We start from the raw sequence: 27937 nt of genomic DNA, 5'->3' as shown, positions 1-27937 counted from the left end.
TCCAGAGGCTGTATATAAGGGATTGCAGGGACAGCCACTGGCTGTGAAAACCTTATTGCTACTGGGATGGCCAAAGACACAGGTCCTCTGTCAGGATAGACCCAGTTTCCTGCTTGTCCCAGGAGAACTGAGCATTTGGGAGCAGGACCTGCAGCCTTTTCCACATGAGCAGCAAGCCCAGCCTGAAAACCCAAGCACTGGGGAGAAAATTCCACAAAGGAAACATTATGGAGAGTTCTTCCCCTTTAGCCCCGCACTGAGGTTCTTCCCATGGGACAGGGCAATTGGGTCCAGAGTTGAGAAAATTTAGTATAATAGAACCTCACAATTACGAACACCTCAGGAATGGAGCTTGCTTGTAACTCTGAACAAAACGTTCTGGTTGTTTTTTCAAAAATTTACAGCTGAACATTGATTTAATACATCTTTGAAACTTTACTATGCAGAAGGAAAATGCTGCTTTCGCCTTATTTTTTTAGTAGTTTACATTTAACACAGTACTGTATGGTATTTGTTTTTGTGTGTGTGTCTCTCTCTCTCTCTGCTGCTGCTGCCCGATTGCACACTTCTGGTTCCAAATGGTGTGTGGTTGACTGGTCAGTTCGTAACTCTGATCATATTTCTGAGGTTCTACTGTAAAAGAATGACCCAAGTGGCACATAGCTCAGCCAGACACTGTGAAAGCTTCTCCAGTCATGGCTACACCTATGTTCAGCAGAAGTAGATCAAACTGTGGTGGTATTTTGTGAGGGGGACTAAAATGAGTTCATTTACTTTGCTTCTGGCTCCCAGAAGTGAATTCCTACTATGTGAGAGCCTGAACATACTAATAGCTGCTCTACCCAATTGGCAAGGAAGGCTGTTAGCCTAAGCTATCATTAATGATTCATTTGTATTCCATCTTTGTCTGTTTGAGTATCTACCCTACCTTTAGACACTGTCAGGACAACTTATGTAGGTCAGTCCTGTGACCCAATATCCTCATTGTTAGATCAGCAGCCTTCAAGCCAAACAGAGGACAGCATGTAATGTACTTCATCCACTCATGAGTCCTTCCTAATTAAACAAACAGCACAGACTTATTTTAAAGGCACATAGTCATCTTGAAAATAGTCCATTACTGAAAATTTAGTAGCCATGATTGCATCCATCAACCCCTAGTGTAACTTTAAAAAGCTGGATTTTTTTTTTGGCATGTAAGTTTTTGTGCATTTGATAGCACTTTATGTATAATCAGTTTCTCTGTTACTGAAGACTTCTAAACACCAAACGGGAAGTAGGAAATCATTTATAAAACTTTATTTTACAAGAAATTTAAAAATAGAAATAAACGTATAGTATCGTTTAAATGGGAGGTCATGTCAGAACCTGGAGTATAGTTTAGAATGGTAAATTTAAAGCAGTGCAGGAACCCTAAAGCCAAAGGAGACATGATATTTAAGTACAGTATCTTCCATAGTTGTTTGCAGTGGTGTTGAAGCCATATTGGTCCCAGGATGTATGAGAGACAAGGTAGGTGAGGTGGTAATTTACTAGACCAACTTCTGTTTGTAGAAGGTACAAGCTTTGAGAAATGCAGAGATGGTCTTCAGGTCATCTTCAGAATCCTTGTGCACATTCCTACACCTCTACCTCAATAGAACACTGTCCTCGGGAACAAAAAAATCTTACCGTGTTATAGGTGAAACTGCGTTATATCGAACTTGCTTTGATCCACCGGAGTGTGCATTTCCCCCCCCCTCGGAGCGCTGCTTTACTGTGTTATATCAGGTCGCGTTGTATTGAGGTAGAGGTGTATTTTAAAAGTGCTCTAGCCCCTACCAAAATTACAGAAAATCTTAAGACTTAAGTATCCATGGCCATTCAGTATCCTACCTATCAGGTTTCTGAACAGCATATCTTTTCTTCTCAAAAGAAAGTCCTGGATTTTCATTTCTTGTCTTACAATAATGTGTATAGTCCCTTAAACTTGTACAGTGTTATTACAGAGGAAAGATTTTTCCTTGCCCTGAAGAACTTGAGTATGTTAAGAAAATTTGTGGATTACTGACCAGCTACCTTCTCTCATTCCAGTGTGTTGGAGGACAGTTAACTTGGTGTGGGAATTAAAATGCAATATAGCTTAACAGTAGTCTTTCATCATGGTTTCATCTCCATGTTCTCCCACATACATCTTTTAATGGTTTCCTATTATTTGAGTTTTTGGTTTATTTTAATGCAGTATGTGTCATCTTTCCATATTTACTAATACATTGCTACATCTGCTAGAAGTGGGAAATTAAGCATTTAAATAGGAACATGAGCTTGTGTGAAATAGACACTTCCCAAATATGTTTAACTACATCTCTTTCAAAGAATGCCTAATTGATCATTTTAAAAAGTGCTTTAGAGTACTTGAATATCACATGGTATCAGGTGCAACGGCCAACTTAATGTATTTAGTCTTTTGACCTATATTCAGTTGCCTTTACTTACTTTTCACCTTTTATGCTGTTTACATGTTGCTGTAAAACTAGGTTGGTCAGTTTCACTTTTTGCAGGCTCTTAAAAGTAAAATCTGATCCTGACATATGTCTTAGCTCTTCACTCCTCTGATTTGCAACCTTAAGAGGTAGGACCAAACCTGTTGTGCATTGCTAGAGTGGGGTTTCCTTCCCTTCTAAAATTACTATCTTAAGAATTGTGATAAACAAGTTATAGTAACTAATAAACATCTCCTTAATTTTATCTACAGAGCATAATGGACTCAGATTAAGAATTAAATCACAAAGTTAGGAGGGTATCAGTTACTGCTGAAGAGTAGCTTTTTCCTCAGTGCAAAGCCCAGGCTGCTAAATGGAATTTCTATGAGTCTGGATAAGTAAGGGCCTTGACTCTAAGTCTTTCTAGAAGGGTAGAGGGAAGGAAGGTCTAGTTTGAAAAACATACCTTCTCATCTAAGACCAGATTTAAGACATTGTGGTGAAAGCTGCAATGCCACTGCCCTTACAGCACCTTTTCTGTGGCTAAAGGTCTTTATAAAATTTGGCAGTTTGACAGGCATTCACACTTCTTAGTGAGGAACTTTAAAATCAGAAGGGATGTTGCAGGTAAGAATCAGGCTGGAGTATGTTTCAGGTGTACAGCACTAGTCTGGCCTGTACAGGTCTGCCCTGAGGAAGTCATGAGCATGACAGTACAGTATTGAGTAACTGACATCAAGATTAGTGTATTAATCAATTTTATAGTCTATTTCAAAGTACATGAATTTGAAAAACAATTGTACACAAAACATGGGCTTTTAAGAAAACAGGTAATGACATTTGTGAGTGTATGTACCAACTAGTTAGTATGAAATTTAGAGAAGTGTATTTTTAAGCATTATGTGGGTATTTCCTACAGTGGGACTGTCCACTGAATTCATGAGGCCTTAAACCACTGAAAAATGAAAACTTGTGCAAATCCTTTCCTCAATCTATAAACACATTTCATGCTAATTAACTTAGTCCCTGTTGCATCATAATGGGAAGACTTCAGTTGGACCAGGATTGTGGTCCTAATGAGCAAGATTAGTTTAAACTACTTTCCTGGAGCTTGCTTTTTTTTTTAAATAACCTATCAATATGGCATAAGTGATGAGTAATCATAATACTGCTTTTAAGCATTTTGTTTAACATGATAGGTGGGCACTGAGACTAATTACCTTCATAGGGATTTAACTCCTATGCGTCCTATACAGGACTAACTGCAGTAAAATATAGTTCACAGGTTTGATGGACAGTTCCTTTTCCCCCTCTTAATATGTGAAATGGTTATTTTAATTCTGTTGACTCAGGCAGCTAGTTCAGGATGATTTGTTAGACATAAATAGCTAAGCTACAGTCAACAGGCCAGCTGAATGTCTGATATCAAACCATATCAAAAGCAAACAGCAGGAACTCGGTAACAAATGGGCACTTTATTTATCTTCCTGAAGGAAGGGCCCTTCACAAGCTCAGGATGCCTTGCTATTAGCATGACTCCTTAAGTACTCGCTCACATCCGGGACCCCATCTAAAGTTGTTTTTAACTGTCCCCCTTCCACTGCCAACAGCTTTGTTAGCATCTCTGGGAACCCTGGTGTTAGGCTATTGTTAAAGTGGTTAGAGAAAAGATAGGCCTGGTCTACAGCTCCCTTGCTCTGGGATTGAAAAAGCTGCTGCCCTGAGCAACAGTTGTGGCCAACCTAACCCCTGCTGTAGACAGTGCTGGGTTGATGAAAGAGGTGGATTACCTACACCACCACCAAGTGAAGCCTTCCTGTCAGCATAAGTATGTCTACATTGAAATGCTACAGCCATGCCACTATAGCGTTTCAAGTGTAGACAAACCCTTAGTGTTGCTTCTTAGTAGTCCACACAGAGGGAGACAGCCTTCTAGTCCAGTCACAAAGAATGCCCTTATTTTTTGTTGTGGGCTGGCAGCTGCCTAAAACTTGTATGCTTGTAGTTTTTGAATGCTACACTTAATGCTCTGTTAAGTGTTTGTTGAAGCACCACCTCTGAGTAGCAGATATACTATGAATGTACATACTGGCCATGTCAATGGTGTAGGCTAAAGCAGAAGCTCTGTAGTAAATCTGCAACTTGTCACTGTGTTAACAAATGAACTCCTATTCCCAAATCATACGATTCTGGATTTTGTAATTGCATTTTAGTCAAACTGCTATTCTCCCCTCCACAGATTATTCTCACCAGGATCAGTACAAACTCTGTTTCAAGTTGGTCTGCTTCTTACTTACAGGTGTCTGGGGGAATGAGAGAGGGTTAGAGCAGGTTCCTGCAGAATGTGTAGTTAGACCAGTGGTCCCCAACCCTTTTTGTCTGGCGGGCACCAGACAACGAACCACGGAGGACGAGCACCCACCGACAAGCCGCCTCTGGATGATGCATTTTGGCGGATGCTCATCCGCCGGCCAGTACACAGGCACACTTGATGCGTTGGGGATCCAAGTTAGACAATATTACTCTCTCAACATTAGGGAGGAGGACCTAGTGCTACTCTACAGATGCTTCATCCATGCCCCAGGTAGCTCATGGGAGTGGAGAGAGTCTTCTCTTTTGTATGCTGCTCCCAGTTGAGATCTGCAGGGGATCCCCTCCCTTTCTAGGGCTTGGATGTTGAAAAGAACATTTCATACTGTGGCCTGACACAGGTACACTAGAATTTTTTTCAGAACCATTCTCACATTTCCTGAGCTGTGGGGGTTCTAGATTACCTTGACACTGCTGAGAATATGATTTGGGAATAAGTTCTGTGGTAACTAATGTTCAAAGCATGGTAATGTAATAAATGAATGAGACATCAAAGTCATATACCTTCAAGAAAAAATATTTATAAAAATACAATGGGATCAGTTTATGATAAGAAACGTGGCAATAAATACAGTTCAAGGAAGAAAAAGCATTTCTACATGGATATATTATGGCACAAACAAAAATAAATGCACCAGCAAAAACATGGGACTTCTGTGGGCTCAAGGACTTTGTACAAGCTCCCTTTTTAGTAAGACAACTATTTCTAGGAGTTTGGTCAGTTTAGATAATGGAATGAATACACAATCACAAATGCACATTTATCCTGTCTACTGTCTGACTTTAAACATAAGCAAACCACACTGCAGAAATAATTATTTACTAATATACTGCAGCTTAACATTAGCATTTAACGTAAGCATGGAAGTCTTGAGTATTCCATGCAGAAATTAGGTAAGTACTAAATAAGTAAAATGAGGGGCGGATGTTGTGTGTAAATACCTATTTAAGTAGAGGATTGCGAAGATGCATAGCTCTTTATTAGAATTGGCTGTACATGAGTACTCCCCTTTCACAGTATTCCTTTTTACTTCATATGCAGTTATTGGTTGTGCTGTAGACTACAACTGTTACAGCACTAAAGGCAGCTAGAAGAGGGAAAGGGCAGAGAAAGGAAAAAGGAATGTATGTAAGGCAATCTTTCTTTAGGAACATTAAGCATAGTGTGTAGGAAGACGGGTAACAATTCCACAAGGCTAGTTTTGTTTTTACTGAATAAAATAATGGACTAATATACTGAGCTTTTGATACAGATCTAGTAATCAATGCCCTGGTCACTGTACTGACCATGGTAATCTCTTTGATAGTCATCTTGGTACTCGCCATGATAGTCATCTGGATATTCTGCCTGATAATCACTATCGCTGATTTCTGACCCATTAGTTCCTGTTCCTTGGCTTCCATTATGAATTACAGGTTCTGTTGGAGCAGCACAATATTTGGGGTCATACACTTGTCGTCCAAGCCCATACACGCTCATTCCCTTCTGGGAAGCCACTTTGTTGGTACCCATTTGTAGTGAAATAGTAGAGTTGTCCACTGGTTGTAATGTGAGCTTCTGGTCATAAATATCTCTTCTGGTGCCTGGTGCCAGCATCCCAGCCTAGTGAAACAGGATAATAATAAAGTAAATTTATGTTAAGGTTACCCTAAAATTCAGTTAAGAATCTTGACAATGAATTTCACTGAGTTCTGTATGTACAGCATCCACTTGTACAAGCTGAACAGTAAAAGTGACAAAATACAATATTACAGGACCAACAGTTAACTTTTTCACTGGTGTGTTTAATAGGTGTTATGCTATAGCTCTACAACCCCTGGGGGAAGGCCCTAGTGAGAAGCCCAGCATGCCCCCCTTCTGAATGTTGCAAAGGGGATGGTGGACATTCAACCAGGATATTGCCCAGGGAGCTCTCTTCCATTTTGGTGTGTCAAATGATACTTCCCCTTACTTTTCTGACAATACAGCCAGAGAAAGGGGCTTGCTGTAGGCACTGTTTTTTGTTCCTTCTAGTTCTTCTCAAGAGGAAGCAGATCATGTGCCCACAAGAGACTCGGCTCTTGAATCATTGCAAGGAAGTACTACTGGTACTGTGCGCTCCCAAGGTCTCAACTGAAGACTCCCTTAGCAAGATGCAGATCCACCCCTTCAGCCTGTTACCTATCTGCTTGCTCACTGGAGTGTTGCAGTGTCATGACAATAGCTAATTTTGAAATACTGTATCACATGTAACCTTGCTTACCTGACTGGCCCCTTTGTTAGTACCCATCTGTAGGCTAATTGTTGTCTGGTCAAATGGCTTATCAGTTTGCATTTTTGGATCATAGAGATGCCTTCTGGTCCCATAAGCAGTCATACCTGCCTGGCTGGCACACTTGTTGGTTCCCATCTTTATAAAAAAAGACAAAAAAGGGTGAGAGGGGAGTGACATAGCAACTCAAGGAGACCTAGTGCAGGACAGAGATACCAACAACAATTGCATTGGTTGGACCTTAATATAGAGAAAGCAGTTACAGCTTAGCCACTGACCTTAATGTTCACTTCTAAACAGATACTGAGTTTCTCTTGAGCAAAGAATGACTAAACCAATGCCCTACTTGAATGGCTATGCAAGGGGGTATGCGTGTCCAACAGTGTGTTGATTAGAGAGAGAAACCGAATTTCATTTTGTGCACCAATGCATATTTTAGCCATATGGTCTACGATGGAAAGGCTAATTCATATCACATTACAGTAGAACCTCAGAGTTATGAACACCGGAGTTATGAACTGACCATCCAGCTACACACTTCATTTGGAACCGGAAGTATGCAATCAGGCAGTGTCAGAGAAAAAAGCAAATACAGTACTGAGTTAAATGTAAACTATTAAAAATGGAAAGTTTAAAAAAACTGGACAAGGCAAGGAAACTGCTTGTTTCATTTAAATTAAGATAGTTAAAAGCAACATTTTTCTTCTGCATAGTAAAGTTTCAAAGCAGTATTAAGTGAGTTGTAAACTTTTGACAGAACAACCATAATGTTTTTTTCAGAGTTACGAACAACCTCCAATCCCGAGGTGTTCGTAACTGAGGTTCTATTATACTTGCAGTTGTGTGGTACAACACATTAACATTTGATGCTATTGTCTTATTCTGATTGATTAGCACAAAAAACAGAGAGAACAGACCCCTCAAAATTCAAAGTAGCACTGCATCCAGCAAGCTTCCAACTTGCTTCTAAACCACTATTTCTTGGGATAGAGAAATGTTGTTTTACAAGAAACATTAAGCCCACTTCTCCATCCCTACCTCTATTATATTTAGGCCTAGCAGAATTCTATTTTTTATAGTTTTGACAGATCAATGTTTATTTTTAAGCATTGATATCAGTTTTAAATATTCAGTTTAAAATTATAGGTTGCGTATTTTTTCCCCAATTTTTACTAATTTAAATGTTCACAGTTGCAACATATGGGGAGATGAAAGGGGTCAGTGAATAATTATTTAATGATAGCAGATGCTGAGATTCAAAAAGTTTAAAGCTACCTAAACAGCACCCCGTTCCAGCTCTTCTAATGCTGGCAATACAACATGTTTTATAAACAGGAAGTTGGGACTCAATCTCAAGCAGCATTTTTCTTTCTTTGCTCACTAGTACATTTTCATGAGTAGGAATGGAAATATCTTTCATCTACTTGTGTGTGTACAGTGAAATCAAGATGTATCGATAAATACATAATTCTGCCAAGCCTAATTTAGAAATTACAGTAGAGGAAGAAACTCCTTTCACTGACTGTCACTCAATTTTAGAAATCCTATCAATTGTTTACAAGGACAGAAAACAAACTGCACACTAACAGCAGAAAGAGAACTTGTTCTAGGTGAGAAACCAGCAGCCCATTTTAGGGTTTGTCTACATAAACAGCATGCAGCAAGCTGCAGTATAAATCTACCTCAGAGGAGCCTGTTGCTGGGTACTACAAAGTGCACTAGAGAATTTTGTAGTTTGCAGTGGCAATGTCCACATGGACAGTTTGTACATAGCAGGCTAGTGTTTGGTAGATTTACATTTGCCATGCACTAAATGTTCATATAGACAAGCCCTTAAGTGAATTGCACTTCAATCAATTGCTTTTCCAAACAGAAAATTATCGGTTACATTTGAGGATGGTTTCTCAATTTGGTTTACCATACACAAAGCTTTAATCTCATGCTTACCTGCAGGCCAATTACACTTTGGCCAGCTTTTAGTTTTCCTGCATCAAAACTCCTTGCTTGCTTTTCTGCATATTTGACACCAAGATCAATTGTGGTATGGAATCCTTTGGTTTTTGCCTAAGTAAAAACAAGTCATTTAAAAAGTGACCACACACTTTTCAAATCATACTTCTTGTCCCCATCCACGGACAGCAGGCTAAGCTTTTCAAAAGTGACTAATAAGAGTGCCTCAACTTTTGGGTCCCAAACTTAAGATGCCTGATGGGGGCCTGATTTTCAGAAAGTGCTGCATATCTGTACTCTGAAAATCAGTCCCTTTAAGGTGTCACTATGGGAACTAAAAAAACACCACCCAAAATCATTAGTCACTTCTTAAAAATATTGGTCAGCAAGTTTTATATTTGCTTGAAAAGAGAAAGTATTACTTGACTAATGTCTTACATTTAGTATGTACATCTTTTACTGCTAGAAAGATTTTCTAATATTAAACTACAGTCATCCTGTACAATTAGGTAAGTGTTATTTGGCAGGATTTTTTCTATGGTTATGTAGCCAACCACACTAGTAATTATTCATATAGCCTTCTGAAATTTAAAAGGAGTAATACATGTGATTCATTGGTCGTCTTCACCCTGAAAAATCCATGGGTTGGGGGGTCTAAAGATATTAAGGATTCTGAGGTTAACCTCCACATTCTCAGACTTCATCTCCTCTAGTGAATGGGGTTTGGTTGCTGTGTGTGTTCTGAGTACAAGGCCTTCCTACTTCACATACCTAGGACGTCGACAGAGAAAACGTAATCCTACTTACAGCTAACCCTCTTGGCTTCTGCTCCCTGCAAGCATAGCTTTAGTATATTTCAGGCTACCATTAGCAAAGTCACTCTGTGGCTGCTCAACAGCTGTTGTGGAGAAGATTTATCATGAGTTACTGTGTCAAACTCATTCCCGTGTTGTCACATGTAAGCAGGGGACTATGCTGTTAAAGACAGCACTTTCATAACCCCAACTGCTCTTACCCACAATCCTTGTACCCCCTACCTTGACAAGGGAGACACCAAGGCACCCAAAGTGTGGCTTCTGCAGGACCCCTGGGGGAAGAGAGGAGCATACCAGAAGCACCTGCCTGCCAAGTTTTCCACACTTATGAGTGGAAGAGATGATTCTGGCCAATGCATGGATTTCTACCAGTTCAGTGTGGTACAGTATATTCTGCGTAGATAAATACTTACCAGACCTGCTAGTGCCACGAGTGAAGTCTGAACTTGGGTCATGTTCCCATTCTCATAAAGATCATTTGCTTCAAAAATATCATGTGGCTTCATACCATAGACTTGGATGGCTTTGATAAAATTCCCAATGTTCTCCAACTGAAAAATAAAACATGTCAAGGCAAATGTTTCCTTGTAGAAAATATGTATAGCTTCAAAATTACAGTAGGAACTTTGACAAGCTCCCTGCCTTGAAGAGTTTAGCCAAGATGTAATACAGATGGGACACAACATAAAGCAAAGTAAATGAGTGGAAAAGCTTATCAGAACACTCATTCGTTCTGCATTTGGACTTTTTGTTTTGCACATAGAACTGCTATACCCGATCAGACTGATGGTCTATCTAGTCTGGCCACTGTCTCCAACAGTGGCTAGTGGCTGACATCCCTAGCAGATGTCTTTAACAAGGCACTACACAGCATCTGTCTGCTTTCTCCAGAGATGTTCTAGTTTAAGTCAGTGGTTCTCAACCAGGGATATGCATACCTCTGGGAGTACGCGGAGGTCTTCCAGCAGGTACATCAACTCATCTAGATATTTGCCTCGTTTTACAACAGGCTACGTACAAAGTACTAGCAAAGTCAGTACAAACTAAAATTTCATACTATGATTTGTTAATACTGTTCTATATACACTATACACTGAATTGTAAGTAGAATATTTATATTCCAGTTGATTTATTTTATAATTATATGGTAAGTGAGAAAGTAAGCAATTTTTTTCAGCAACAGGTGTGCTGTGACACTTGTATTTCTAGGTCTGATTTTATACGCAAGGTGAAGCTTTGGGGTACGCAAGACAATTCAGACTCATGAAAGGGGTATAGTAGTCTGGAAAGGTTGAGAGCCTCCGGTTTAAATATGCCCCTGCCCCCTTCAAAAAAAGGTCAAATTTCTGTGCTAGTCTAGTTTCATTGAGTTATGTTATAAAAAATACTTTTTTGAAGGAAGAACTACAATGTGTAGAAATTACAGAATAAGGGATTTGTTTCAGAAGGCATTTAGTGTCCAGCCTAACTTAAACTGGTCCATTAATAACCTGTCAAATGTGAAATACCTGTTTTTACTGTGCACCTTACTGTTGACTCACTGCGACATGTTCAACCCAACTTCAAGTATTATTTATTAGTAGTTTTTGGGTAGTGCCTATAGGTCCCAGTCAGGATGAGGGGGGGTTGCATAGAGCATAAGTAAGGACTAAATTGGCCTTTTCTTTCAGAGGCACGACAGAAGAACTGTTCTTAAGGCTGTTTAGTTTAGACTAGTCCTAGACCATTTACAAGGGACTACTAAGCCTAACATGTCTTGTGTACTAGACAGACTAATCCTTATGTACAAAAAACAAATTTGTAGCCTAATTTAAATTTTAATCTGGATATCAGAGATACAATTACTGCTTGTGCATTTTGCCATTTTAATCTTTTTCTGAGTTATATACCAACATTTCATCCAACACTGCTAAAAAAACAAAGCATAATGAAAGGATTTCAGTAGTATTTATTCCTATTTTGCAGAACGACATTTCATGCAGTAAGCTTGAACAGTATGGCACACAGGGCTGTTAACTTCATATGGCATAGACTGTGGCATCTAGCAGCTTTGGCTGGTGGAAAGTTCCTGTTAAAGTTTAACTAAGACAGACATTTTAAAAGCCTTTCCTCCTAAGGAAGTATCTTGCAATATGTCCCATTTGTCTACTACCTGAAATTTCTGCTAGTAATTAAAGCTGCTATTACATTTGTACTGAAGTAGCATTTAGAGGACAATCCAGTCTACCCATTTGCTTAAGACTTCATACACATAGTTAATCAACCATTGGAAAGTTTTAAGTAAAGAGGCAGTAATATCACATTCACATCAGTTCTGGAAACAAAAGAAGTAGGATTTTTTTTTTTTTACCTGATGCCAATTTAGTTCTGATTGATTGATTTTCTTCACTGATCCTGGCTGCAGTTTGTTTATAAGTCTGGAGAAAAATTAATGAAATGTGTAAATAGTGAATTTCATTTTCACACTATTTGTACAGGCATTATGTAGACGTCTTTATTGTCATGCTACTGTAGATGTAGTGACTTGATGCAAAACAGGTCTGGTCATGGTTAAATGATTTAGATTTATGTGAAGGCCTATCTTACGCTCAAGGACATCTGACAAGTGTCTCAATTCATACACAAATCCATTAAAATGTGCCAGTTTCATACTGTAGTATCATATCTCTGATACAGTTTGTTGAAATGCTGGTGATCTGGGTTCAATTCTTAAGTCTTTCTTGAGCCCAGGGAAGAGAGAGCAGACATGGAAGCAGTCTCTTCCTTGGTAGCAACTGTATTCTGATTATTGAGAACTGTGATATATTCAAAAGGAAGTCCTCAGCTAGTGCTCTCTAAAACCTGGAAAGCGCAAAACTACCTAAGATAAAAAGAAAATTTGTTTCTTACTCGCATAGGATTATGCCATCCTTTAAGCCCAACTGAAAATTTACACCAACGCTCATCCCCGTAACCTCTTCTATCCAGTTGCGTAGATCTTCTTCTGCCTGTGGATCATATTTCAGGGCAATCTGTAATACAAATTAGTTACTTAAAGAGATATGTCATTGTGCTCTCTCCTGAAATATTTTAGTCCAAAGGTAAAGCTAATTTGTATCTCAGGATATTCTCTAACATTTCACAGACATACCAGTGTTCTGATAATTTCCCAATGCAGTAGAAATTGGTTAGTCAAGCTCTACAATAGCAGCAAGTGAAATAGCAACATATAAATAAACACTCATGAGAACAAGGGTTTTTGGATCCTGCACCATGACTGTGATATTAATAAGAGCTGGAACTAAGGGCATGGACGGGTGCTGTAGCACTCCTTGACTTAAAGTGGTTTCCATTATATACAGGATTTACAGTTTAGTTCAATGGCTCATAGCACCCCCCCACTATAAAAGTTGTTCCAGCACCCTTGGAGATATTGCTCAGATAATGAATTAGACACCTCTGGCCATTATACAGAGTGTTTTATAGGTAACCAAGAAAGGATTAAGTTGGGTTTATGCCCTTTCCTGATTCTCTATTATTTGTGAAGACTGTAGAATTGCTGCCTCCTCCCCCACCACATCTAAAAAGTTCTCTTGCTTGTCTTTTACCTTAAATATCAGGAATAACAAGCCTGGCTTGCTTGAGGATTCTCTAGATGCCTAAGAAGGTATGAATTGTAAGACCTCATAATTCAAGTATGCTGACCCATACTTCAAAGAATAACACAGACTTCCTCTTTCTGAAGGTAAGGAGGTCTTAACAAAAACAAAGTTTTAAATGGTCCAACTAAATATCCTCCTGACCCTTTCAAATACTCAGATTTTATTCTGTCATGTGAGGTCGTCATTTTATTTGTTCTCTAGTAACCAGGGGCCTTCAGTACAGGCAGAACCCAAATTTCTATTACTAAAAACAATGTTAAAACTAACACACAAAAAGGCAAAAATCCAATTGTTTTCCTTTGCAGGTCACACTGAAGATCAGTTAAACATTCCTTCTATCTACACCAACAATTCCTTCAGTACTACTAAGGCTAGGTCTACACTGGTGGGGGGAGGGGGGGGGAAGTCAACCAAACATATGCAACTTCAGCTACGCGAATAGCGTAGCGTAGCTGAAGTCGGCGTATCTTAGGTTGAGTCAACCGCTGCCGCTCCCCCGTGCCGCGGTGGAGCTCTGGAGTCAGCGGCAGAGCGATCGGGTAATCAATTGTAGACACAATAAATTGATCCCCAATAAATCCATCACTACCCGCCGATCCGGTGGGTAGTGTAGACGTACCCTAAGGTTCTGCTACACTAGAAAGGGCTTAACCCTCCTACTGGGGATACTGCTTATACAGGCAAAAGAGTTCTTTTGTCAGTATAGTTTATACCAGTTCCCCAAACAAAGCAAAGCAATCTATACTGTCAAGAGAACTTTTTTTCCCCCCACAATAAATACTTTTACACTACAGCATCACAGTTATATCATTTAGGGGATTTTTATATATATATTTCTAACCAACATAGCTATGCCAGCTAAACTGTAAGTATAGATCAGCTTAAGTGTGACAGCTTCCATGAACAAACAAAATAAATTACCATGACAAACCCAACAGTCAAGTGTAGAAAATAAACCCATAATATTTCTGTTTAATGGAAAGACAATTCAGCTAAAGAATACAACCAAAACACTACTTAACAAGGAAGACATGCCTAGCAGGTAACATATGTTTATAGTTAAGACTTGTCACATTCACTCCTAGTCTGCAGCCCCCAAAAAACCTGTGGTCAGAGAGACCAGTGACCATTTTGAGAAGGCATGGCACTGATCAGATTGATAGACTACCAGGACTAGAAATGAATGACTGTATTTGTTTCTAGCCTTAGTAATCCACAAACATGAACTGGCTAAAACCAAACCAAGTAATCAAATCATTTTGATTAGGTCTTGCTGTCTAAGGGGAATGGAAAATGACTATAACCTTAGCTTTGCTTCAGGAATTTGTCTGAGTTTTGTTTATATTTCTGAAAGTATTTTTTAAATTTTATTGCAATAGTGCCTGGGAGCCTCAGTGCATGCAGAATTCATGTCCTGCACCAATTTCTTTGCTTCCCCACAGAAACATAACTTCTGACAGGGAAGCAAGGGAAGTCACAAAGTAGTCACATGCCCCTCCTCAGCAGCACAGACATGTTTCTGGCACCCAGAGCAGCTGGTGGAGAAATAAATCACGGAGGGGAGGCTAGGGATGCCCCAGCTGGTGACTCCTGACCTGCACCAGGCTCAGCTGCTAGTCCCAGCTTGGATGAGGAAAACAGGACTTCCTCTTCCCCTGCAAGGTGCAGCCAGGGCCAGGTTTGGGTCAGACCCACCGTAGAAACCTCTGTACCTGCCCCCCCCCACTTCCTGCCCCCACTACTCCTTAGCTATGGGGCAGTGGTCACTGTATGCTGGGAGCTGCTCCCGTCTGCCCAACTACCATGCATCTAGACCAGGGGTCTCAAACTCAAATGACCCCGAGGGCCGCATGAGGACTAGTGCATTGGCCCGAGGGCCGCATCACTGACACGCCCCCTTGCTGCCCCTGGTCCCACCCCCAATCCACCCCTTCCATGAGGCCCGCCCCTGCCCGGGGTCTTGGCGTGAGGCCCCTTCGTTCGGGACCCGCCGCCTAAGTGCCCCAAAGACCCCCCCCCCACCGCAGGTCTTCGGGGCACTTTGGCGGCGGGTCCCGGAACGGAAGGGGCCCCCCGCCGCCGAAGACCCCGGGCAGGGGCGGGGCCTCATGGAAGGGGTGGATTGGGGGTGGGGCCAGGGGCAGCAAGGGGGCGTGTCAGTGATGCGGCCAATGCACTAGTCCTCATGCGACCTCAAGACCTGCGGCAGGGGGGGGTCTTTGGGGCACTTAGGCGGCAGGTCCCGGAACGGAAGGGGCCCCCCGCCGCCGAAGACCGGGCTGCGCTTCGGCGGCGGCAGGTCCCTCTTTTCCCCACCCCGGCGGGTCCCGCTTCCCTTCCCCCGGCCCGGCCCCGGCAGGTCCCGCTTCCCTCCCCACCCCGGCCCGGCGGGTCCGCTTCCCTTCCCCGGCCCGGCCCGGCGGGTCCGCTTCTCGCCCGGCCCGGCGGGTCCGCTTCCCTTCCCCCTCCCCCGGCCCTGGCGGCGGTCCGCTTCCCACCCAGGCCCGGCCCCGCGGCTCCCGCTCCCCCTTACCCGAGCGCATCTCCGGTGAGGCCTGAGCCCGCCCGATCCGAGCCGCGTGGTGAGGCGGGGCTGTGAGCTCCACGCCCGGCGCAGCGCTCAGCCCAGAGCTCCCAGCCCCGCCCCTCCCACGCGGCTCTGGTGGGCCGGGCTCAGGGGCTCGGCAGTCTCGGCGCTGATGCGCCGAGGCTCCAGGAGAGGCGGAGGCGGAGCCTCCGCTTTCTCTTGGGGGGCCCCTGCGGAGCCCGGGGCCCAGGGCAAATTGCCCCCTTTGCCCCCCCCCTCTGGGCGGCCCTGGGGAGCTCCGCGGGCCGCAGGGAAGAGCTCCGCGGGCCGCATGTTTGAGACCCCTGATCTAGACCCCTCCCCCATGCCCAAATCCCTCATTGACTTTCACCCCCTCCAGAACTCCCAGATCCCTCGCTGCACCCAGACCCCCCCCACCAAGCTGCCTGCACCCAGATTGCCCCACACAGAACTCTCTCACTCTACACCTGGATCCCCTCACAGTAAGCCCCTTTACACTTGGATCCTGCATGCTCCTCACCTGAATCAGGGCATGCATGCATGTGAGTTTCTGTCCCTCTTGCTTGCTATCTTGGTGCACCTGGCACGGAGGGGCAAACCCCTGGGGTGTTTCTGGGGCAGGCCCAGCCCTTGCACTGGGTTGGGTGCAGCCCCATCACTGAGTCCATATCCTGAGGAGGGGGCTACAGGGTGATCTCCTACCTCCATGCAGCCAGTGACCTGTGCTCCCCACTGCCATGCTGGAGCCTCCACATTTTTTTGACATAAAATATGCAGAATTTTAAAATAGTGTGTGCACAACTTCAATTTTTTGGCACAGAATTTCCTCACAAGTCCTCTTCACTTTTCTCTCATCTCTATTTAGTATAAAAACGGTCAGATTTTACTCATCTTGTTTTCAGCACAAAATGAAAAGTATACCAGTACAATGAGCAACCCTGCAGAATAACTGCTGCTCTTGCAAAAATCTTTGTGTTCCATCTTCTCTCTCTTTTTAGAGAAACCAAGAGGAAAGAAATTGACTGGAGCTTTTTTTTTTTTTTTTTTTAAACTGGGCAGCATCAAGTCTGGCTCCTTTGTTAGTTTACCGTACTCACTGGATATTAGATAGAGATAGAGATAAGTCATAAGATGGTTAAGGATTGTAAGAGTGTAAGATTATCCCAAGCAAAACGGTCAGAGCCCAACACAAACCATTGGTGGTAATGGTTGCAACTGGCAAATGGACCCACGTTTATTCTCCAGTAAGTCATGCATTAGATGTGGTGACTGCACAGAAAAGTTTAGGAGACCACTGCAAAATTTGAGCCAACCGGTACACAAATTAGACAGATGAGGAGTGGAGTTTTTTCAAAAATTTATTGATCTGAGATCAGGGCCGGCTCTAACTTTTTTGCTACCCCAAGCAAAAAAGAAGAGCACCGCCCCGCCGTACCCCCCCCACGAGTGCTGCGCCACCGAACCCCTGCCCCCAAGCACCACGCTGCCCGAAGCCCCCCCCCTCAGAGTGCTGCACCGTGCCCCCGCCCCCTCCAAGCACCACATTGCCCCAAGCCCTCCCCCCTCCTCTGAGTGCCGCGCCAGCCCCTGCCCCCCCGAGCGCCACGCTGCCGGGAAAAAAAAAACCCTCCAGTGCTGCCTCAACTAACCAAAAAAAAAATAAATAAATAAAACCCGAGCGCCGTCCTGCCCCAAGGTGCCGCCCCAAGCACGTGCTTGGTCAGCTGGTGCCTGGAGCCGGCCATGGCTGAGATCCTAGGTGGATGCACTGGGTAACTTCTGGGTGGTTAACAACAAATGGAGAAATCAGAGAAATGCAAGTGTCTGCTAAATGCAGGGGAAGTCTGTTGCAACATGAGCAGAGTGATTACTTAGGGGATAACTCCACAAAATCAGAGTGAGGCCACATCTGTCTGGATCAGACACAGAAGAACAAAGAGAGGCACTTAAAACTAGATGCCATTGAAATGAGCTGTTTGATGGCACAGAGGGGTGGCACTGCCGGACCACATACAGAACGATGTCATCAAGAGTGAGAGAGACCAAGGTCTGCAATACCAGAGAAGCTATAAGAGAGGAGGCTGAGATGGTATGGGTATGTAAAAAGCATTTGAGACGAGTTTGCAGGTGGAGAAGCTGACAGCCAGGAAAACAGTGGGTAGACCGTTTAAGGGAGGATGGAGTAGCTGTGGAGTGAGTACTGGACTGGCAAGCCTGGAAAAAACTGATCCAGCAACCCAGATTCAGCTAGTTGAGAAAATCAGGTGAAGCAGAAAATGAGTAGAAATGGGAACTAGAGGACGCGAACTAGTCTGACATCCTGCAGTACTCTTTACAAAGCTATTGGGAACACTGCCAGAGTAAGTGATCACAGGCAAAACACAATACCCTTCAACTCCAATGCAAAGAAAGTGGATTCAAAACTTATCTGTTTACAGGTAACAGAGCCCCCACCATTCTTTCCTGTTCACCATGATCATACAGCTCTGCAGAAGATCAGCCTGGCTTTTGGGGGTGGGTGGGGAGGGGTACATGCTGTTTTCACCCCCCCACCCCAGTTGGGAAGGGGACAAGTTTGCCCAGGCCAGGGAAAGAAGCTGCCTAGCTGTCTCTGGAACCTGGCCCAGATTGTGAACTGCTGGAGCTGGAGCTGCATTTTGTTCAGAGTTACAAACATTTCAGAGTTATAGACAACCTCCATTCCCGCGGTATCCATAACTCTCAAGGTTGGATCTATAGTAGAACTTCAATGTATTATGTATTGTCAGATTGTAGACAGGTATTTTGGAAAGGTGCAAACAAATGTTAAAAATAAATATTGGTCTGGGGACTTAGCCTCCAGAGACACATGCCTCCACCAGCTGCTGGGCCTGAGTCTAAAATATTCATCCCAATAGAGGATGCAGGTACCAAATGAAGCAGAAAGGCCAGGGACACTAGACTATAGTCTGGTGGATTGCCTCAATCCCACTGTAGCAAGGTGTTTCAGGCAGATCCTCCTCTGAGATTGATGGGCAGAACACTCTGCCACTGTTACATCCTGGGTGGGCAGGCTGGGCCAGGGTCCCCCATGCCACCCTTTGTTCAGAGTTAAGGCTGGGACAGGAAGTATAAAAGGTGGGCCTTGCAGCAAAATGGGGCTGGAGCCTCTGGAGGAGACAGATGCCTCCCACCAGCTGCTGGGCCTGGAGTCCAAAGAGGATCCCTTGCCAAAGCTGCCAGCCAAACCAGGCGCTGAGGAGCTGCGAGGACTGTTGCTGGCTATCTACCCCGGGGAGAGGGAGGACACCAAGGTACCAAATGAAGGTAGGAAGTAGCCCAGGGACACTAGACTATAGTCTGGTTGGATTGTTGCCTCAATCCAGACCGTGTTTCAGGCAGATCCTCACTGACCCAGTGGCAGAACACTCTGCCACTGTTACAGCCCTTGGCTGGGACCTGGTGGAGTAGGGTGGGCCTGGGTCCCCCTACCCCCTACTGCCACCCTGGGGTGGCAGCCTCCCCACTTTAGGTCAAAAGGCCTGTGTTTGTCTTGCAGAGACAAAAAAAATATATATTTTTTTAAACAGGTCTTAAAATATTTTAAGAGGATAAAATGATCCAGCCTTCTCAACTGTAACTGCTGTGCTTAAAGATGCAAATGAATAATGGATCCTACACGTTGTGGAAAGTCTTATTTTATCAGCACTAAAATCTGTTTCATTGTCAGCTTCAGTGATTACACAATAATGCAAGGTTATCGTGATTTTTTACTGGTCTGGGATTAGATGACTCACTCATGGCACATAACAGAAACTTCATTGGACTAGTGAAATATTTGATTGTCAAGAGTCCAAGAAAAGAACTGGTGGCAGTTTCTTCAAGAATTTGTAACATAGAATCCAACAATACGTTGGCACAGCAAGGAACTGACTCCCTATCCTGGAGAGTTTACAATCTAACTTCAAACATGTGACAAGCGTTAAGCAAAAGGGAAAATAGGGTGAGGAGATATAGGGGTCAAAGATATAAAAGTGTATAATACTGGATAATATTTCTTGGTCTTAATGACAGACTCAAAAAAGTTACATAACATACTAAACTAGAGAATATTTCAAATTTTCCATAAGTAATCTGCCAGACGTGTTCAAATTTTCTTTTGATGGCTATCTGAGGGAAAATTGGAAGCTTTAATATACTGAAGTACTAAAACAGATTCCTTTTTCCATTATTACTACCTTATGTGCCAAGTGACAATTTGAATGGCAAGATCTGATTCTTTAAGCGCTGTAGTTGCATCAGAAGGTTTTTTTTTTTTAAACCTTTACAATTACATCTGTGGCAAAAGAAAGCATGTTCCAGTGAAGATAGAAAAACTACTTAAACAGCTTCATTTACAGTACTTGTCTTAAATGCTGCTATAAATTATTGTTTGCAGGAACCTTTTCAGATAAGTGACCCTTTAATAGCAAGTTGATAATCAATTATTTTAATTTAACATTGTACAATTAAGTACTTAGGTCCCTTGAGCATCTGCATTATGATACAGTCCATAATTGAACATGCTATTTCTTAAATACTGCAAACACTTTCTACAATGTTAGATACACACATAGAATTTTGTAATTTTTCATTCTTGCATATTAACACTTTAATTTTCATAACACTGGGTACGAAAGACACACAGCAACGGTCGGCAGATTCAGAATGAAATCACTGTCCATCTTTGGGCTTGGCTACACTCGAAACTCCAAAGTGCTGCCGCGGGAGCACTCCCGCAGCAGCGCTTTGAAGTGCGAGTGTTGTCGCGGCGCCAGTGCTGGGAGAGAGCTCTCCCAGTGCTGCACGTTCTCCACCTCCCCGTGGGGATTAGCTTACACTGGGGCACTGTTTACACTGGCGCTTTACAGCGCTGTAACTTGCTGCGCTCAGAGGGGTGTTTTTTCACACCCCTGAGTGAGAAAGTTGCAGTGTTGTAAAGCGCCAGTGTAGCCAAGTCCTTTGTTTCATACTTGAAATGCTAATTATTTTTTTGAAAGATGAAAAGTTTGTCTTGCCCTTCTCCAACTCACTTTCCATGGAAACTTCCCTACTAGTCAACAAGTTACTCCTGGGGGAATTCTGCACTACCATGTGCATAATTGAGCTGTGCATATTTAAATTTTTGCGCAGAAAAAGGCTTTGGCTGGAAAGTTGCTGAGTTCCACCTTTTGCCCACCTGAGAGTGGTATGGCAATAGAACAGAGCAGCAGCTTCTAGCTATCTAGGGAAGAGAAAGAGCCTGCCTTCTTCACAGTGCCTGTCAGGCCAGGTCAGGAGACTGGCTATGGGGAGACAGACAGACAGCACAGGGCTGCTGGGGGGAGGGGATTAGACAGGGCATAAGGACTACTGGGGGAGGACAGACTGCAGCAGAGGTTGAATGGGAGTGGAGGCACAGGGCCAGAGGCGGGGAGGGAGATGCAGGGCCATGTGGTGACGAGGGAAGGAGGACAGGGGGGTGGCTAAGTGGGGCACAAAGACACAGGGGAAGGGGTGCTGGACCACATGGGGATGGGGGGAGTAGGTGTGGTGGTGGTGGAGGGACACATGGGGACAGGGGCAGATGTGCCTCACTGAATGGGAGAGGACAGGAGTCAGCCAGGTTTCTGCATGGAGGAAGTCCCCAACAATCCCTCCCTGCCCCCCCCTCCCCCCAAAAAACCCTGTTCTATACTTTTCCCACCCATACCTAACAACCCTCCAAGTTCCCAGCAATTACTTCCCTCTCCCTCAGCTCCTCCGTTACCCGACTCCCCCACGCCTTTGCACTGCTTCTGAGGGGTGTGGGAAATATGGTTCTGTATTGTAATTTAAATGAATTACTCAGAGTTCTGTATTAATATGCCCACGAAAGAATCTATTTGTCAAAAAATATTTCCTGAATCTTTTTTGTTGTCTGTATTGTTAGATATACTTGCTGACAGGTATTTTGAAATAAATGACCAAAAATAATTGAAACTGGAATGATTATAATGTTGTTTTGACATATAAAATATGCAGCATTTTAAAGTAGTGTGTGCAGAATTTTTAATTTTTTTGGCACAGAAGTCCCCCAGGAGTAACAAGTGGTTTTTTAAGCCATGCTGAATGTGCATCTAAGGGTACAGAAATACATATTATATGCTATTTGAGAAAAGGTAAGGTCATGGTGAGAATGCTTCATAATACATAAGGAAGTAGTGTTCAGGTTGCATATGCAGACTTGACTTTGGGCTTTCCTGACTTTTGTGCATACTCATGCAATTTCAGTTTTGCTTTAAAGAAACACCAACTTGCAAAAAGAGCTAGAAGTTTCAAAGGCTTTTTCCCCACTATCCCTGATGCTGTATAGAAGACCCACACAATCAAAAGGAGAAACTGTCTAACAATACAAAGGAAGCAGTGACACTACCTATGTTCAATGCTGTCAAGTTCACAAATGAAACTAAAAACCCCCTCCAATTTCACTATAGTATTCTTAGGTAAAACATTTTTACACAATGTTATGTGAAGCTGGTGTCCCTTTATCTTCTTTTTGTATTTGGTTTATTACCAAAAGGAAAAAAAAAGGAGGGAGAGTAGGAGGAGCAAGGGAAATGAACACCAGGACTTTAACGCTCTGCTGGCTGGCAAAAAATTGCAAGTAGTTCCATAATACAAACATCACCTGACCACTTCTATCCTGAAGCAGGCTTCCTGGGTACGAAGGAAATACACCTTTTATTGTGCTTGGCAACAAATATCTTCCATTCTAAATCTTAACACGGAATTTCATACTTGGTTAATGACCATTAGACCACTTGGCACTAGCTGAATTTATGCTAATAAGTTTAGTGCAATAAAACTACAATGATAGCCTAAAATTGATTTATTTGTAGAAATACCAATGTACGGTGTCCAATGAAATTACTCTAGAATACGTTAATTATTACATAGCACCTTTCACCAAAGAGTTCTTGATATCACACACATCTCATTTTCAAATGACTAAGCCATCAATCTATAGAAATGGCATGATGAGAATTCAAAATCCTTCAACTCCCAGCCTGATACTCAGGTACTATTCTATTCAGGTAGGTATTTGGTTTTTGTTTTGTTTGTTTTTTAATTATACAAAATCTTGTCATCACCATCATTTGAGCAACCAGGAAATTTTAGTGACAAAGGCAGCAAGCAACGGCATAACTATTCCTTTTTTAAGTACATGGAGTCCTAGAAACATCTGTAAAATTATCCTGGCTAATTTCAGGCTATCCAAGGGACCAGAGCAGATAACTGCAAAATTAACAAAAAGATACCTAACACACTGAGGGCTGACATCTCAATAAATGTAGCTGCAATTCATACTGTGCTGATCTCATGTAGACTTCCAATTCTCTTTTATACTAACCTTTTCAAAAATTACAATGCACATAGTACACATTAAGAACTACATGTATGCCATATTGTAAGGTTTAAGAGTTTAGCACTTTACCTGCTATTCCTCTGAAAAAATATTTTAGCCATTTTTAAAGAACCAGATTTTTAAAAAACCCAAACAGCAGTTTTGCTCAAGCTTTCAAGAAAAATTCACTTTAGGATATACCAGCATGAAAATTTAAGATCCAAAAGGTGAGTTTCAGAGTTGCAAGTGAATGGAAGCAGGATTATAATGGAGATTGTTTTGATGCTCCTTGCTGTGATGCCATAATACTTAACATGTACATAGTATTTTGTCTAAAACCACTTAATATTAACTGCTTAGGCCTCAAAACTCCCCTACCAGGTAGGCATTAAGGAACAATTAGATTAAAATAATTTTCTCAAGAGTCATACATTAAACCTCCAAGTCAGGATTTGAACTTGTAACTCCCAATTCTCAGTTCTGTACTCTTAACCACTTGACCATGCTATTCTTACAGGGAGAGCAAGTTACAAAGCACAAGCAGTGTCTGCAACTGATTTTAAGTCTAGTGTGCTTTGATTTCTCTTTCAAAAAGGAATTTAATATGTATCAATAAACTGTAATTTTCACCTGAAGAATGTGTTCTGTGAGCCAGATGTTTTATCAGCTAGAATATATGTCAGACTGAATTCAAAACATCCTGATCCATGGATCTAGCAGTTACTATTTGTATTCACAAATCTTATATTAAATATTTAATAAGTATTCTACTTCAAATGTAAACAGTGCTGGAGCTGGTGGTGCTGCCACACTGCTGTCTTGGAGGGGTTTTTCAGTTTCATCTGCCCCAGGCCCCACCCTAACTCCACCCCTTCCCCCAAGGCCCTGCCCCCAATTCATCCCAGCCCCACCGCCAGGCACGTCCCCCCTCATTCCTCCCGCACGCCACAGAACAGCTGATTGTGGTGGGCAGGAGGCACTGGGGAGGTGAGGCACTGATCGGGGGGCTGCCGATGGGAGCTTAGCCATTTTTACCCCCATGGGTGCTCCAGCCCCAGAGCCTATGCCCACTATACAAATTGTTCCAGCACCCCTGAAAGGAGTTCTCGTTTCACTTTTTTCTTAAAAGGCAACTAACTGCATGCTACGTTAGAACTGGAGACATGACCAGAACTTTTCTTTGGGTAAAAGGATAACGTCTGAGGTTATGCACACACCTCAATATGTACTTTTGGTGAAAAACAAGAATTTATTTAATAAGGACTTCAGTTTCAGGAGTGAATATTCCTGATAGAAAAATTTGGCAGGGTTCACAGCCTTATTTAAAATGACACATAAGTTACAGTTTTTCTGCCAAAAGAGAAGCAGAGGCAGAAGATTGGTGGGAGAAGTTTGGGAACATATTAACCTCATACCAAATTTCATCCAAATCCAGCTAAGATTTTTTTTTTAATACCAATATTCTACTCACACATTTAGTGTCAAACTATTACGAAACAAATATAAAGGTAAAAAAAAATCAACTGTATAGTTTCAGGATTAAGGTTAAGTTTTAAACAAGTTTGTTAGCAGAGCAGCTCTTCACTTGGACAGTGGAAATGCATTCTCTCAATCTTATTTATGTCACTGAAGTTGAGTTTGCTGGTTTCTACTGGATATTTTCCCACAAACATGCAATTTGCCATGAAAGACCCTGTGCTCAGAAAAGGCATTCTTGGCCTCTTCAAGTCAAGAAACAGGCACATGGTGTTTATACCACTTGTTTTGCTATAGTCTGTGCTAGGAGCCTCTTTTCTCATTCTTCCCATAATAGACAATGGAAATCTACTGCAATATCCTGGATGAATCTTATTGAATTTTGAATTAAGTTAAACCATATTGATTTAAGTTTCAAGTATCTTACACATTTGCATTTTAATATACATCTATGTATTATTGTGGGATTGTATTGAATGTCTCTAGGGAGAAGATATGGCTAATGTAAACCCTGGGAAGTGTTATGAGCTTCAAAGGACTCTTGGAAACAATGTGCTAAAGCAGACAAACACTATTAAGTGGGACTCCTAGGAAATACTTGGGAGAAGAGGAAGTCTACTTCTCACCCCGACTCAACCTTTTGAAGCTGCACCTTGAGCAAGGGCCTTTTATCTGCTCATTAAAGACAAGATCAGAGGCCCAGGCTGGATAAAACAGTGGCTCACAGACACATGGGGCTGCACGTGCTGAACAAAAGGTGTTATGAACTTGTGACCAGAGAAAACCCCCTTTGCGGGGTCTGAAGGACTGTTCACCTGCCAGAGTCCTTGTTGGAGTTGGGGTGATCTCTGGTAAGCTTATTAGCATGCATGTGGGTTCTTTCGTTATTTGCAATAGGTTTACTCTGTAATGCTTTCACCTCAAAAATAAGTGTGCTTGCTTAGAAAGAGCTGTGTGGTAATTTAACTGTGGGTAATTACACTGTTTATAATCTCTGAGGAGAGAAGTAAAGCATGCCGGCTTAGACAGTCTGACTTTGCTGAGGAATTCACAGTGTAAGCAGGGATCTGTGCAGCCTGGATATACCCCCGTCAGGAGGGAGAGAGACTTGCCCAAGAGAAGTGATGGCGAGGGAGCCGGAAACCTAAGAGTGGGAGCCCTTGTTGGACCAGTTTCTCAGAGGAACCTGGACTAAGAAAAGATACAAGCTTCAAAAGTTCCTCCCAGACAAGTCATGAGCAACATTATATGTAACAAAGCTAAGAGCTGGGGATAAGAAAGATAGCCAGCCTCAAACCATGCTCCATTCAAAGTTTTGAAAACTGATGGAAAATATATTCAGAAATCAAACCCAATTATCTTATTTTTACTTATATTTAATCTACCCTTTTTCTGTTACAAAAACTTGCCACTGCAGCAGAGACCATTCCAGACAATGTTTTCACATGCCACAGAGTATCTGATATATTACCAAGATAGTATTAACTAGAGCAAATTGACATGCTATCAGAAATTAACACACCTGTTGGCCATGCCAACAAGCTCTTCACTTAATCTCTACTGCTTTGCCCTCTACTTATGAGACGGGCTTTTCTGCCTTTAAAACACAACTTTCTGTTTTAAACATCACGATGGAAATCTTCTAGCATAGAAAATCATGTAGATCAAAGCTTTAACAGGAGAGAGAGGCAAGAAACTATTGCATATTTCCCTGTGCAACACTTCTCTTGAGTCAAAACAAAAAAATCTTTAAGTGTAGTCTTTAATTACACTGTCTACATGGCTCAAAGTTTCCAGTGTCTTAGGTTCTTTTTCTCAAACCACAATGATTTGGTTTTTATCTATTGGGGGTTGGGAAAAGAAATGAGAATACTAAAATGATCAGGTGTCAGTGATTGTTTTAATAGTTTCCTTTCAGCTACCAATCTAGTGAACTTCAGACAGCCAGCTTCAAGAAATTCCAGTATACATTTCTATCCTAAAATTAATACTAATTTCCCCTTTTAGTCTCCTGGGATTTTTTGCCCCACCTTTGATATTATCCACTAAGTAGCAGCAGTTGCTTATAAACTTAAAAGTCTTAGTGAGTTTCCTACTACAGTTTGGTTAAGAATCTATTGTGTGTAGAAGCAACAATATCCTCAGGGTGAGAAACCCAGGGAGGGAAGGGAATGAAAAGTCAGAGAACAGCTGTACTCCCCTAACTCTGCACCAACAGCAGCAAAAGACCACATCTGTGTGTCTATTTCACCTGCATATGTATCACAGCACATTTAAAACAACACAATGTACGAGCGGCAAAGTAAAATAAAGATTCAACTTCTTAAGCAACTGAATGATTCTGAGAGCAACATCAGCACAATCCTCCCCTAGCCTACAAGGGAATTTCAAAATAGAGAGCAGGGAGAAAAAGAAAGGAAGATCTGTCATGTCTTTAATCCACAATGCCCTGTCACAGCAAGACTAGCCCTTTTAAGAGGGGGCAAGGTCAAGTGCACCTATGTTTCATCAGCTGCCTCCCAACTGGGCTTACGAGAAGGTACCTCGTAAAATAAAGAAGAGACAGAGTTAGTGGGAGTAGTGAGTGCTGTCTGAGAACAGAGAGGAGAGATAAGGAGCACTAGAGTTGCCAGAGGGAAAGAATTGTAGGAGACCTTGGTCAGTGCAAGCTGAGCCCGGAAGCAAGGGGTTGACTCTGGAGGGAGGTCCCCAGGAGCAGGGATAGGATTTGCAGCTCAGGAGGACTCTTGAGTAGAACACTGCAGGGAGACCTCTCACAGGAGATCTGACTTGAGGCTACAGGAGAAAATGCTGGGGAGAGAAGCATATCTTGGACCCCTCAGGTAGATGAGCTAGAGAGTGGGGCCCTTGGCAGGGAGCAAAAGGAACGGGGACAAGTGTTTAATGCAGGGGTTCTCAAACTGGGGGTCGGGACTGTAGTGAGGCGGCCTGGCTCCCAGCCACCCCACAGAGGGACAAGCCCCTCCGGATGCCAAAGTGGGCGGAGCCAATGGAGCCTGCACACCCCCCCCCAGGTCA

General features: G+C 42.6%; 1 protein-coding gene and 1 long non-coding RNA gene across 2 annotated transcripts in view; one reads left to right on the top strand and one right to left on the bottom strand.

Moving 5' to 3' along the window:
• The first annotated feature begins 1061 nt into the window (after window positions 1-1061).
• LOC120370774 lies at window positions 1062-26480 on the top strand. The gene is made up of 3 exons (XR_005583922.1): window positions 1062-1196; window positions 13449-13573; window positions 25385-26480. It is a non-coding gene; the product is annotated as an uncharacterized LOC120370774 (long non-coding RNA).
• Window positions 5334-27937, bottom strand: part of CNN3 (calponin 3) — a 44591-nt gene continuing 21987 nt past the window's right edge. Inside the window, exons 2-7 of the mRNA XM_039485967.1 lie at window positions 12739-12860; window positions 12200-12266; window positions 10263-10400; window positions 9032-9148; window positions 7076-7222; window positions 5334-6435 (exon numbers count right to left, since the gene is read on the bottom strand). Coding sequence (XP_039341901.1) covers window positions 6088-6435; window positions 7076-7222; window positions 9032-9148; window positions 10263-10400; window positions 12200-12266; window positions 12739-12860 — 939 coding nt within the window. The 3' untranslated portion in view covers window positions 5334-6087. The remainder of the gene's footprint in view (window positions 6436-7075; window positions 7223-9031; window positions 9149-10262; window positions 10401-12199; window positions 12267-12738; window positions 12861-27937) is intronic.

Source organism: Mauremys reevesii, linkage group 8 (genome assembly GCF_016161935.1).
Source record: "Mauremys reevesii isolate NIE-2019 linkage group 8, ASM1616193v1, whole genome shotgun sequence".
Classification (NCBI taxonomy): domain Eukaryota; kingdom Metazoa; phylum Chordata; order Testudines; family Geoemydidae; genus Mauremys; species Mauremys reevesii.
The sequence above is the reverse complement of the archived record's forward strand: the minus strand, read 5'-3'. Positions and strand labels throughout refer to the sequence as shown.